The following is a 14812-nucleotide window of genomic DNA, read 5'->3' as shown; positions in this document are numbered from 1 at the left end:
TAACCAGAATTCCCTCTCCTTTATGGCAGGTTCTCATTACAGTTGTTCACATTCCTTTTGTTTCTTTGCTGGCTCATCATCACACCATTGTCGTCATCTCACCAAGTAAAAAAATCTCATCAAACAGTTTAGCTATTAAGTGGAAAATCATCATTAGAGCAATGGGAGGCCTCTCAACACGTTTGCAACTAAGGAAAGCAAACTTATAGGCCCTCCATGGACCAAAGCTGCTATTCATGGAAAACAAATGTTTAAAGCATACACAAAATATTAATATATAGAAGCTCCTGGGTTGATACTGCGTTTGTAAACAAAACCAATCTGTATTTTTGGACATGATGCATACACTATTAATCTAATTTTTAAAATTCAGATACTGTTTCTGTTAGAACTGGTCTCAAGCTAGGTTTGCCTTTCACTTTTTTGATGGTGCTCCTTTTTCACCCATGTGTTCTTAAACTGCTCCTAACCTCCAGGTGTGTCCTCCTTTGCATCTCTCTAAGCCCCAGTTCTTTCCAACCTTCTCTTTGAGGGACCATGGCCAGTGGCCTTCCCAGGTGGTGCCGTAGTAAAGAATCCACCTGCTAATGCAGGAAATGCAGGTTCGAGCCCTGAGTCGGAAGAAGATCCCCTGGAGAAAGAAATGGCTACCCACTCCAGTATTCTTGCCTGAAGAATCCCATGGACAGAGGAGCCTGGTGGGCTCCAGTCCACAGGGTCACAAAGAGTAGAGAATGACTGAGCACAACACATGCCCAGTGGCAATACCTTTCTCTTATGGGAACCCAGTGTCAATTCTTCCAATTCATATGCCACTGTCTTTAACTTTTCAGTATCCATTTGTTGCTTGATTTTTGGATGGTTTCCTAGTCTCACTTTCTCACCTTGATAAGAACCCAAGATTGGCATGCTCTTTTACCTGACCTATTTTCTCACCACCTTGCTGTAAGCTTCCAGCCTTCAGGTTGTTGCCTTGACTCTAGACTATCAGCTATGGCATCAGAAGCCTCTGACATTTTCCTCCAGACCTCTTGCCTGTCCCTTACTTTGTGTTGAGTATGATCCGTGGTTCTCTACTATAACAGTACAGGAGATAATTAGGGAAAGGATGGGGAGGAAAGCAGGGAGGTTTTTTATATTTTCCAGTTAACAGCAACACATGTACCTGTTAACAAAACCAGACATTTTTATACCACTCCTGATAGCTCTATGTGCTTTCTGGAAAAAACTATTTCTAAGGGCTTGCCAGGTGGTGCAGTGGTAAAGAATCTGCAACTGATGCAGGTTTGATCCCTGGGTTGGGAAGATGCCCTGGAGAAGGAAATGGCAACCCGCTCCAGTATTCTTGCTTTGAAAATTCCATGGACAGAGGAGCCTGGTGGGCTAGAGTCCACGGGGTCTCAAAAAGTTGGACATGACTGAGCACACACACACACAAGGGATCAAAAGATATTCCAAAGTTTAAGCCACATCTGGACAAATAAAGTGTAGAAAATAAAGGACTTATTTAAATGATGAAACACCATCCTTCCACTTCAATTCTGAAGACACTTAAAAGCGTTTACATGTGAACCACCAACATGATATTTCCCTCAATTTTTTACGTTTACCTATAATATGAAATCCACCGGTATTTATATAAAATAAGCTATTTGAGTTGGAAGTGGTGCCTAAATTATTATTTTTCCCCTAGTTAATGTTGGATGTTAAGACATAGTCAAAATATGTAGCTTTATTTTTTCCCTTTTCAGATATTTAAAAAGCATACACTAGCCACTACTCAAAATGCACTAGAAGACAAAATTGCTGAAAAGTATTATAAAGCTGGTGACATTTATGTTAATATAGACAGAACACGTTACTGGAGAATAGTGTCCTTAGTTGATACATATTCCTAATAAGTTCCCAAAGCAGAGAGTTCCCTAATATATTTTCTAGTCTCTAATCTATCCTTAGTGCCATTGAGTGACACAGATGAATTTCTTGGTATTGGTTCAGATGATGGAGCATACATGCAGCTTTCTGGTCATTTAGGTGTAAATGCCTTTGGAAAGTTTTTATATACTGTCTTGTGTTTCACAGCCTGTTTTCAGGTATGCCTATAGCTTCTGAATTACTTTGCCATTTGAAAATATGCTTTGGCATGTATTACAATGGTCAAAATTTCAAAATAATGCTTTTTAACTCATTTCTATTTTCCCACTGAATTAATTCACACTTGATACTCTTAACTTATTCATATAGGATCACTTGCCTTCTATCCAAAATTCTTTTTTTAATAATGGAACAAAACTAAGTCCCAGGAGACTGTGTAAACAATAGTACTAACATTAATGGACATTATGGGTAAGTGTTAAGAGTGTCAACTTAGGTCTCACTATTTATAAACTGCTCACTAACATCTCTGAGCCAAATTTTCTCATTTTAAAAATGGGCCATAGACATTTCTCCAGAGACATACAAATGACAAATAAACACATAAAAAGATGCTTAACATAATTAACCATTTTGGAAGTATAAATCAAAACCAAAATGAGATACCACTAAACACCTGCTAGGAAAACTATATCAAAGAAATGGAAAATAACAAGCATTGGTGAGGATGTGGATAAACTGGAATGCTTGTGTATTTCCACTGAGAATGTAAAATAGTGTATTTGCTTTGCAAAAAAATCTGGCAATTCCTTAAAAGGTTAAATATAGAGTGACCAATGACCTGACAGCTCTATTCCTAGGTATAAATGACAATTCAAGAGAAATAATAACATACGTCCACACACACAGAAATTGTACACTACTATTTATAGCAGCATTGTTTATAATAGCCAAATAAAGGAAACAAGAAAAATGTCCTTAAGTTGATGTATGGATAAATAATATTTGTTATACCCATACAATGGAATATTATTTGGCAGTTAAAAAGGGGTGAAGTACTGATATAAACTACAATATGCTTGAACCTTGAGAACAATATGTTAAGAAGCCAATCACAAAAGACCATATGTTGTACAAATTCATTTATATTAAATGTCCAGAATAAGCAAATTTATAGACAAGGAAAAATTATGAGTGGATTGCCTAGAGATGGTGGTGGGAGTGAAGGCAGGGGACTGAGGAGTGACTGCTAGTGGGTTTGGAGTTTCAAGGGGCATATTAAAATGTTCTCAAATGGATTGCAGTGAAGGTTGCACAGCTCTGAATGTATTAGAATTAATTGAAGTATATGATTTGTCAGTCAGCTGTATGGTATATGAAAAATATCTTAATGATTCTCTTAAAATGGGACAAATAGTTGCATCTATCTCATAGAGTTATTGGGAGGATTAAATGATATAATGCATATAAAGTATTAATATAGTGTCAGTATATAGTCGTGTGAAAAGTGAAAATGTTAGTCACTCAGTCCTGTCTGACTCTTTGTAGCCACCAGGCTCCTCTGTCCATAGAATTCTCCAGGCAAGAATACTGTAGTGGGTAACCATTCTCTTCTCCAGAGGACATTTCTGACCCAGGGTTTGAACCTGGGTCTCCTGCACTACAGGCAGATTCTTTACCATCTGAGCCACCAGGGAAGCCTCAGTACATGGTAAGCAATCACTAAATGATAGCTCTATTGCTACTATGGATTACCTGGTAGCTCAGCTGGTAAAGAATTTGCCTGCATTTCAGGAGACCCTAGTTCGATTCCTGGGTTGGGAAGATCTGCTGGAGAAGGGATGGTCTACCCACTCCAGTATTCTTGGGCTTCCCTGGTGGCTCAGCTGGTAAAGAATCTGCCTGCAATGCGGGAGACCTTGGTTTGATCCCTGGGTTGGGAAGATCCCCTGGAGAAGGGACCACCTACCCACTCCAGTATTTCTGGCCAGGAGTATTCCATACAGTCCATGGGGTTGTAAAGGGTCAGACATGACTAAGCAACTTTCACTTTCTACTGCTACTTAATACTACTGGCAATAAAAACTATTAAGAGTAGTAGAGTTATTATTAAATAATACTACTAAGTATTATTATAACAATAATATCTATTATTAGTAGAACTATTACTAAATAATCTCTATCTACTTCATATACAGTTATAATACATATAATACAATTGCTATAGTTGTTAGTATATTACTAAAATATCCCTATTAGCCTGATAGCTTTTCTGAGGATATAATTTTGGGCCTTAGATAAAGTTACCATACTCAGTACGCTATAAAAAAGTAACAAACTCTGCAATCAGACAAATCTGATTGAAATCCCATTTTTACTGGTTACTAAATATGTAGCCTCAGAAAAGTTATTTTATCTGTCTGAAACTGAGTTTCTTCACCTGCAAAATGGTTCAACAATACCTACTATTACTTTGGGCTCTTGTGAGGAATAAATAAGACAGTGTATGTACAAATGCATATTGTAGTGTCTATACATAGTAAATTCTCAAATAAGTTTTAATATGCATAAAATCATGATATTGGCATTAATGAAATTGTGATGAAACACCCCAAAGTTTATACTAATATGTCAATGAGGCATAAACTTCAGCAATGCCCCAAAATAGCAATATACAGAATAGAGGTCTGGTCAACAATTATGCTATTCCTAAGGTGTGTGGCTCAGAGGTTAAAGCGTCTGCCTCCAATGCGGGAGGGCTGGGTTCGATCCCTGGGTGGGGAAGATCCCCCTGGAGAAGGAAATGGCAACACACTCCAGTATTCTTGCCTGGAGAATTCCATGGACGGAGGAGCCTGGTAGGCTACAGTCCACAGGGTTGCAAAGAGTCAGACATGACTGAGCAACTTCACCTTCAAGGTGTTCATAATTAACTTGTTATATTGAAGATAAATCTTAAAGTGTTAACATTTTTCTTTTCATTATCAAGTGGCTCAAACAAGTATCATTAAGTTATATAAATTTAAAGTAAGTAAACCAGTGTCAGTCTCAAGCATCAATATGACAGCCAACTCTTATGGAAAAAGCTGGCCCAGAATTTCCAAAGCTGTGAATAATGCACACATCTTACAATCTGGGGAATAGAATGGCTTGCAGTTTGGGATAGCTCAGGCTAAGCTTGTACATGTTATCCTGTAAAAAATAGATCTTTTGGAAACAGTTCACTAACCCTAGAATATCTACAAGGGACAGTGAATGCTGCCATGAACCAACTCCAAATGTGTGTGCCAAGAATGCTAAGTGAACTCATGATACCCTTCTTCCTCTCCAAAGTCTTCACTTATTCAAGATTAAATAAAGGTTTTCAAGGAGTTATTCGAAGTTAAAAAGCACAGGAGTATACAAAAATTAAAGTAATTTAAAGCAATCCCTTGCTACCAGAATTATATACATGCATATAATGTGATTCATGATACATATATATGATTCCAGCTAATGGAATACTCATATATTGCTATTTATATTGATATTAATTGTGGCTTGACATTTTGGCTCAGTTGGTTGGTGACCTGCTTTGGATTATTTGTTCTATGACAACTTGAGAAGTAGTTGACTGATTTTGCTAAACTGAAGAGACTCAGGGAGATCCTAAGTTTCCATCTTCAGTATTTACCATACTGAAGGAATGGTGGGTATTTTATTATTATAATATATTATATCCTGGCAATTTTTGATTATTTTAAAACAATTTAATACTTGGAATGAGGCTACAACATTTTGTCATTATATTGAGTGAATCTCAAAGAGTATGGAATTGCTAATTTATGAGGTCCTGCCACAAAGAAATCACCCTCCCTTTTCCCATCTCTGTTTTGGCCATTATCATGTACGTATGCATGCTAAGTTGCTTTAGTCCTGTCAGACTCTGCAGTCCTATGGATTGTAGCCCGCCAGGCCCCTTTGACCATGGGATTCTCCAGGCAAGAACACTGGAGTGGGTTGTCATGCCCTCCTCCAGAGGATCTTCCCAACCCAGGGATCGAACCCATGTCTCCTGCGGCTCCTGCATTGGCAGGTGGGTTCTTTACCACTAGTGCCACCTGGGAAGCCCAAGCTGTTATCATATTGCATTGTAATTCTACTTACACATCTCTCTTCCCCACTAGACTTAGAAACACCTTAAGGCCAAGGCCCTCATTTTATTCACCTCTATATTCCTAGGATCTAACACAGTATTTGGGATTCATTAAGAACTTGAAAAGACTCTGATGCTGGGAGGGATTGGGGGCAGGAGGAAAAGGGGACGACAGAGGATGAGATGGCTGGATGGCATCACCGAGTCGATGGACATGAGTTTGAGTGAACTCTGGGAGTTGGTGATGGACAGGGAGGCCTGGCGTGCTGTGATTCATGGGGTCGCAAAGAGTCGGACACGACTGAGGGACTGAACTGAACTGAACTGAACTGAAGAACTTAAAAAACGTTTTAAGGTAAATTGAGTTAAATAAGAGGAAAAAAAGGGAGATTTGACTGAATAGCTAACTTCCTAATTTAGGGTTCAATTAGTTATTTACTTTTGCCTTGTAGTCCTAAGTATTGCATTAAATACTATCTTTTCCCTTATTCTCTTGTAATATACAGTGGTCTTTTAGGGGACTTAATATAATTTTCAGTAGAAACTGATATGCTGGTGAAATCGATTTCTGACCAAGATTAACACTCCTTATACACACAGAGAAAGTTTGAGCCTGTAGGACAAAGCACAGTCATTAAATATGAATTTAAACAGCCTGTAAAAATAAAATAAATCCTGAATGAGATAGATGAGAAATAGAGAGAATCTTTTGTATTGGATCAGATTCATCTGGTATTCCATTAGCTTGGGATTATTCCACTCCTCTGAGTTTTTCTTATATAATTTAGACCCCCAGGTTTTAACTCTTTAACACAAAAGAGAAAATAAACAGTGTTTATATTTATTTTATGCATAACACTGACTGGTAATTTAAGTCTTAGGAAACTTCCAGGAAAAATAGCTATCATCATCAATGAGAAGAACAGGGTACATTTCCAAATTCACCTTTAATTGAAATTAAATATCACATTTCAAATCTTTCCATCCACATGTGTTCATGGGTTTTTCAAAATTTCTAGGAGTCTGTTACAGTTTGTAAAGCATGCATTTGGGTTCTTTAAAAAAACGCTGAATCCAAAAGAAAGTTCTAACTAGCATCAACACATTTCAAGTGGGGCAGACGCCTCTATGATGTTTTAATAATTTGATATTAAAACATAATATGAATTAATATACTGTGATAGTGTTATTTTTCTTATAAAACCATTGAAAATATATTCCTTTTCAACTGCCAGAAACCTAATTATCCCTGGTATAGCAAAGGTTTATTCATCAAATTAAAAGCTAAATTTACCTTAGAGAGAGAAAACAAATGGAAGATTATAGGAGCAATTTGGATTTGTGTGTGTTTTTAATGCATTGCTTTTGTCTTCATATTTCATACATTGCCACAAGCAGTTTTAGCTGAATAGGCTTGTTTTGTGAAAACAAAAGTTTTAATGTTATTTAAGAACATGTTTATCATCTCAAAAGATATAGTTATTTGGTTAAGATTAATCTTCTTTCAGCATCACAATGTGAACACAATTTAGCAACAACCAAACTGTCATCACTATGTCAGCAAAAAGTATGTAAATTTCTAGAATCTTGTGGATGATTAATTGATTACACTATAGGAGAGAGAAAGTCAAGATGTTTATTTTCCTCTAGAGACACAACAACATATCTGTACTGATGCCAACTCCATGCAATACAAAGTATTCATTTCAACCCCAAATTTTCATTTACTAGCTTGCCTTTACAAATATGCAGAATTGAAAACTTATTGTATTCCTCAAAAGAGCACAAAGTAAATAATAATTCCAGATCATGTTTTCAAAACAGTCTTGAAATCGATACTTAAATAGCTCCTATAATATTTCTAATTTGGCATAAAATGCCTGCGTGAGACTCTTGTTCATGGGGAAAACAGAATTCAAGATATTCTGGAGAAAATTAATTAACATTTGCTCTGTGTATCTATTGTTTGACAAACTACACCTAGCTTAGTTGCTAATGATAAACATTTTTGTTTGTTTATGACTTTGAGGGTCATAAATCTAAGAAGAGTGCAGTTCAAAGGTTTATCTGAACTTAAAAGTCAGGGCATCTCGGCCTGGAGGATTCACTTCCAACATGGGTTTACACTCATTCACTCACATGTCTGGTTCCTTGGTTCTTTTTTGGCCTTTCTTTCATCAAATGGTATCTCATCCTCTAGGGCCTCTACACGTGGCTTGAGTTTCTCACAGCATGGTAATCTGAGACCAGACTAAGAGACCCAAAGTGAAGTTATGAGATTTCTTTTGGCCCAGCCTCCAATATCCTCAAATATCATTCCTTCCATACTCTATTGGTCAAGTATTTCCCAGACAAACCAGATTCAAGGGGGGTGGAATGAGAAACTACATTTAAATGGTAGGGATAGGAGAAAAATCTGGGGCTAACTTTAATCCACTATAATGTTATCTCAAAAATTTTAAATATTGGGATTTCGCAAATCTGAACTTGATAATGTCCTTAGCCATTTAGTTCAGATTGTTATATTTTGGGTAGTTCTCATTTCAGTTCTAGTTTTAAGGATATCTGAAGCTGCATGTGCTTGGTAAATTTTAAAAAATGAAGGAAAATAATTTCTAGAGGTTTTGAGACCTTACTGAATCCTAAAACTTTTCAAGATATACACAAGGATGTCCAATCACCCCAGTTATCTTTCTCTAGCTCAATTTCATGCTTAGGATTTCTAAGCCCTCATCACTCTGTCTACAGAGCCCTCCACACACACACTGAAGAGTTCTCTGACATTTGAAGAGCTCCTAACATCACCTTACTGTTGAAGCATGAATAAATTACAACACAAAATGATTTCCATTTGTGAATAAACAGTACTAAATAAATGTGTGGAAAAGTTAAAATCACTTCAAATTAACCAGTCATGTGCTCCTTGGAATGCCAAAGATCTTGTTCAACTGATTTTGTTTTTCTTTCTCAGAATTACATGGTTGATTTAGCATCTTGGAGAAACAGCCTTTCTGGAATGAAAAATGGGCAGGTTTCCATTTTTCTGTCAATAAAGTTGTTTTCAAATTATGCAACAAAATAAAAACTGAAACGTTCAGCCTTGCATCTAATGTAAATTGGAAGCAAATTACTTTAGTGCTTTTACGGGGTGATATTGGTGAGTTATTTTGACATATATATCTAAGTTGGAATATATATATTTTAGGGATAGTCCTGAATAACACAGACAAGTGTGACACCCAGTGAATCTGAATGAAATTTACTCCCTACAGAAGTTTCCCTCCTTACTTTAGAGCAACATTCCTCAAACTTTTCTGTTGAAGTTTGCTTAATGGCAGAGGAAAATGAAGAAGCATCTCCCTAGAGGCCACAAACACAAAATTTAGTCATGTTTTCTTTGAAATGGTTGTGTGAATTTTGCTTTCTACTCTTTATTTCATGTTTTCATATAAAAATAACTTATCCATTTGAATCTTCAACAAATGATACAAGATCATTTTATGGTTTCATGTAACCCCTGGCAAACCACTGAGTACTTTTGAGGTATTTTATACCAGTATGGATGGAAAGATGTAAATAAAACTTACTGAAAGAGTGTGTCAGCACATCTAGATTTGGCTTTAACAAAATGTGAAAGACTCTGCAAAGTAATACACAGATGGTGGGGAGAGAGCCATAGTCTAATACTTTGTCATTATCTACAAAATATTCAGCATTTTCACAGCCTACTCTAGATAACATGTTTATTATTTTGTTTTTGTTTTAAAATATTTAACTCTGGTACTCATATGTATGGCTAGGCTGCATTAACTATAATGTGCTATGTTTCATTTTTTAAAAATGAACAAGCTCTTAAGAATAGGTGAGAGGAATTTCTCACATATTTTCAAGATATAAACAAGCCTTAAAAAATAAAAATTGGATTGGAAAGATCAAAGTTTGAGTAAAAAACTTCCAAAGCGAGTCAAATATTGGGGCCAATTCATCTTCCCTGGCTATATAATTGGTAGGTACCACTGTGGTCATATATTTCAATGTCACATACCCAAAGTACAACTAATAACTTTGCCAGCATATTTACCTAGTTATCTTGTTTAGTATTAAAGAAATTATCTGAAGTGAAGAATAGAATAAAACCCAAGATAGACGAAAGCTCACAGATGTTAAATAAAGAATGTAGTTTAATGGACATGGTTTGAAAGAGACACTAGCAGGCCTCTGAGTTTTAAGCTTAAAGTTCTTAGAATATAAGGATTAGTGGTAAGAGACTCAAAAAGAGGCTCAACACCTTGTGTCTTTATTTCAGTCTGTAAAAAGACAGTATCACCCGTAAATCAACTTGTTTCTTTTTGTTACACTATATTATTTATAAACATGCAGGATCTCAACCTATAAACAAGTTTTAAAGTTTTAAATAGTCTTGAATTGTGCCACCGGAAATAATATTATCAAATCATTCTAAAGGTTGTACTGAGGGGCTGTTTTATTTTGAAAAAGGGCTTGTTCTCCAGGAGTTAATGCCCTCTGAATAAAAATTTTGTATGGACAAGCATGAAAGTTTTCTGTACCAATCACCAATGCATGACACCCTGGAATCTATCAATGACAGAGTCAAAAAGCTCTGTCCTATAGCACAGTAAATACCCAGTGTAACCAATTAGTATTACCATTCCTTGATGCAATACAAACTCATCCTTAAACTGCTATTGCACTGAACTCCGGGGTTATAAATGAGCAGACACAAATTGATTTGCATATAATATCAGTAGCAGTAAACCTTTCTTGGTTCATGTAATTTTCTCCATCTGTTAACAGAGAGCAAGTTTAGGATCTATTATTCCCTGACGGAGACTTACCCAGCTGGACATCTATAACACTTGGCTGATTCTCCATGGGGAACAATGGCTTGGGAGGTTTGTCTGTGAGTAAAGCTAGAAGAGAAAATGAAAAAAGGTAATGAAACAATTGAAATAAATTACAGGATGAGAAAGATTCTATCCTGTATGGTATTTAATGTCTGTAAACTTAATAGTATGTAAACATTTATCAGACAGTGTTCCTACATAAATTGTTACTCTATCCATACAATATCCATTTCCTAGCACATTTAAAGTGCTGTTGATTCACTGTAAATTGGCTACTTACTTTGAAAGCTACACTTTCCAACAAGATCAAATGAATATCTACTTTGAATGGTTTTATAAGCTTGTGAGTGTAAAGAAATAGAGATTTTAAAAGTATAATCATATAAACATTAAATCTTCATACCCACGTAAAATATTCTTTTATTTTTTGCAAAGTCTATGTATTTAATTAATTGACCAGTTTTCTATAATGACACTATGACAATACAGTCCCAAATATGTTTTGCCCCAAAGTATATGTTGCAAAGGGGGGCACATATTTTCCTATAACTCAAGGGAGAGGTCACAGGATGTCAGAGAACATGTATGTACTTCCTCATTTTAGTCTGTTTCATTAATGACATAAATCCTAATGAACATTTCTGGTGGAGTGAAACTTCTGCACCTCTGAACCATCCCTCACTCTCCATCTCAATCTCTACAACAATATAACAAAACACTGGTAACTTCATTAGTATAATTAATAATTGATCAAAAATACTGAACAAATATATTTTGCCCACTATGTCCTGTGCTAAGTGTTAAGGGAAAATAAGTAAAATTTTCATCTTTGCCTTCAAAGTAAAACCTAGGAGTATGAACACAGAAGTAGCACATGAACTAAAGAGATTAAAGAACAAAGCAGACAACTTAATAAAACATTGTACCATTTGAGTTAGAAAACTATAATGTGGAGGGATTTCCCTGGTGATCTAGTGGCTAAGACTTCATGCTCCCAATTCAGGAGGACTGGGTTCCATTCTTGGGCAGAGAACTAGATCCCAAGTGCCTCAACTAAGAGCTCATATGCTGCAGCTGAAGATTCTGCATGCTGTAATGCATAGAGAACATCCAACAGGCCGCAATTAAGACCCATGACAGCCAGATAAAGAAATATGTATGTATATATTTATTTATTTAAAGCTATACAGGGTAAAGGAATGGAGAAAGGACAGGTCAATATTTGTTGTCAGGTTGGGCAAAGTTTTATGAAGGAAATGAGTCTCCACACAGACTACAAGGAGTGGAAAAGATTTGGAAAGGCAGAGTAATGAATAAGAAACACAGGAAAAAATAACATAAATCAAGGAATAGAGGGCTTCCCTGGTGTTTCAGCTGATAAAGAATCTGCCTGCAATGTGGGAGACCTGGGTTTAATCACTGGGTTGGGAAGATCCCCTGGAGAAGGGAAAGGCTACCCACTCCAGTATTCTGGCCTGGAGAATTCCATGGACTCTATAGTGCATGGGGTCGCAAAGAGTAGGACAGGACTGAGCAGTTTTCACTTAGCAAGCACACTGTGATTAAAGTTGAAAAGTCTGGTAAGAAGGAGTTGAGTGGGGTGGGGTAAAAGTAAGTTGTTCATGATGTGGATTAATTGCAAATAACACTTAATATAATTGAGCTTGGAAATAACACTTGATATAATTGAGCTTGGAAATAACACTTGATATAATTGAGCTCACTTCTGGAGGATCCTGAGACATATGCAGAGGAATCTGGACATGATATAGTAGACTAGAAGACCATTGTAAAGTTTTGAAAAATAGCAACAAAAGACTATCTATCTAAAAGACTATCTATCTTTAGTGCTATCTAAAGACAAATGGCTTGATATGTACAAAAGTCTTGGGGGGAAAACACAGCTAAGAGGATTCAGTAACAATGCTGCAGTGAGGGGATAAGGAGTCAGATTATTGAAGTCTAGAGAAATATTTTTTAAAAATGAGGCAAATTTGAGAGGCACCTAGAAGAAAGAAATGTAAGGACTTGGCACATAGATGTAAAATGCTTTATAACAAACATTATGTGACACTAATATTTATATCTTGAGTTCCTTTTAATTATCTCTGTGTTTATGCCTTACTTCAACTATCCAGCTAGACTCTTACCTATCTAGGGGAAATGTTTTACACTTTTTTATAATTCACAAGCGACCTAGAATAGGGCTAGGCAGGTAAGAGATAATCATTAAAGCATTGTTAATTGATTGGTTTAGGAATTCTTGCTGACATGAGAGAAGTTCATCTCATATTTTCAAAGATATTTAAAAGAAAAAGAGAGAAACAAAAGTTGGGCACATGATAGGTAAGGTTATGTGCTAAGTTGCTTCAGTTGTGTCTGACTCTTTGTGACCCTATGGACCATAGCCTGCCAGGCTCCTCTGTCCATGGGATTCTCTGGGTAAGAATACTGGAGTGGGTTGCCATTTCCTTCTCCAGGGAATCTTCTCTACCTAGAGATCAAACCTGGGTCTTCTGCACTGCAGGCAGACTCTTCTCCACTGAGTCACCTGGGAAGCCCATGTAAGGTTAGGGAAATGCACAAACGTGGCGATATACACACAAACAATTGTGGATAACAAACAAAGGCACCAGAAAAGAGCTTTACATAACATTAACTTTATCTTCCTCATATCCAAACTGTTCAGGAAAATTTTAGTGAATTTTTCTCATTTTTCCAATAAATCTTTGTTGATGACCTGTAATGCATCTTGTCCTTATGGAATTAAGTGATATATTTTTCTAACTAAGCTGATTGTAGCATAATATAGGCAAACACACAAATTCAATATCTATAGTCTTCATTGCTTCAATATTTCAGTTATTCTTAATACCCTTATATTTAAAATTAAAAGAATATGCTTTAGACAAAATTTAAATATTTGTATACAAAACCCAGTCACAATAGATGTTCAATTTTGTTGTTTGCTATTGTTTGAAACAGCAAAATATTGAGTACTACCAAAATATCCATCAGTAGGAGTCTGGTTAATAAAATTATGTTACTTCTAGATAGTGATATATTATGATACATCTACTTAAAAGAATGAGATAAATCTGTATGTCTATCATGAAATCTCTCTCTTTTTAATTTAAATTTATTTATTTTAATTGGAGGTTAATTACTTTACAATATTGTATTGGTTCTGCCACACATCAACATGAATCCACCACAGGCATACATGTGTTCCCCATCCAGAACCCTCCTCCCACCTCCCTCCCCGTACCATTCCTCTGGGTCATCCCAGTGCATCAGCCCCAAGCATCCTGTATCAAATGTGGACTGGCGATTCGTTTAAATATCTCTAAGATACACTATTCAATGAAAGAAACAAGGTTCCAAACAGTGTGCATAATAATGCTATCCGTTTTGTGAAAAATATACGTGTGCATGCACATGTGCTATGCATTTATAAGTTGGTATAAGCATGGAATATTTCTGAATGAATACATGCGAAATTCATAACAGTGATTTCTTCTGAGGAGAAGAACTAGGTGGCTGAGGAATAGCGGTGGATAGGTTAATTTTCACTGTATACCTTTTGCACATTTTGAACAACATAAATATACTGTGTATTAAAAACATGAATAAAATTAAAATTAAATAAAGTCCTGCCACCTACCTTTTATTTATAAAAGAATAATTTTGGTTATTTGATACAATTATTGTCAATTTGCCTTACACATCTAGATTATAGATACTTTGACTGCTGGAAACTGTTCTTAGTATTATTTTCAAATATGTCTTGCCACCAAATGTATTATTTGGAATGTGGTAGGTGGGAAGTAACTTTAGGTAATGTATTTCATGCTCAAAGATGAATATGTTGTCTTACTTTCATCAGGATATGAATTTGGAGTCATGGTTGCCCCCCATCCTAAAATTTGCCATGGAC

The 14812-nt window shown here is 36.0% G+C and overlaps 1 protein-coding gene across 1 annotated transcript in view; it reads right to left on the bottom strand.

Annotated features, from left to right (window-relative positions):
• The window catches only part of IL1RAPL2 (interleukin 1 receptor accessory protein like 2), a 1078037-nt gene that overhangs the window by 292588 nt on the left and 770637 nt on the right, over nucleotides 1-14812 (bottom strand). The window contains exon 5 of the mRNA XM_018044315.1: nucleotides 10867-10941. Coding sequence (XP_017899804.1) covers nucleotides 10867-10941 — 75 coding nt within the window. The remainder of the gene's footprint in view (nucleotides 1-10866; nucleotides 10942-14812) is intronic.

This window comes from Capra hircus (assembly GCF_001704415.2).
Source record: "Capra hircus breed San Clemente chromosome X unlocalized genomic scaffold, ASM170441v1, whole genome shotgun sequence".
Taxonomy (NCBI): domain Eukaryota; kingdom Metazoa; phylum Chordata; class Mammalia; order Artiodactyla; family Bovidae; genus Capra; species Capra hircus.
This window is presented reverse-complemented; position numbering and strand designations above follow the sequence as displayed.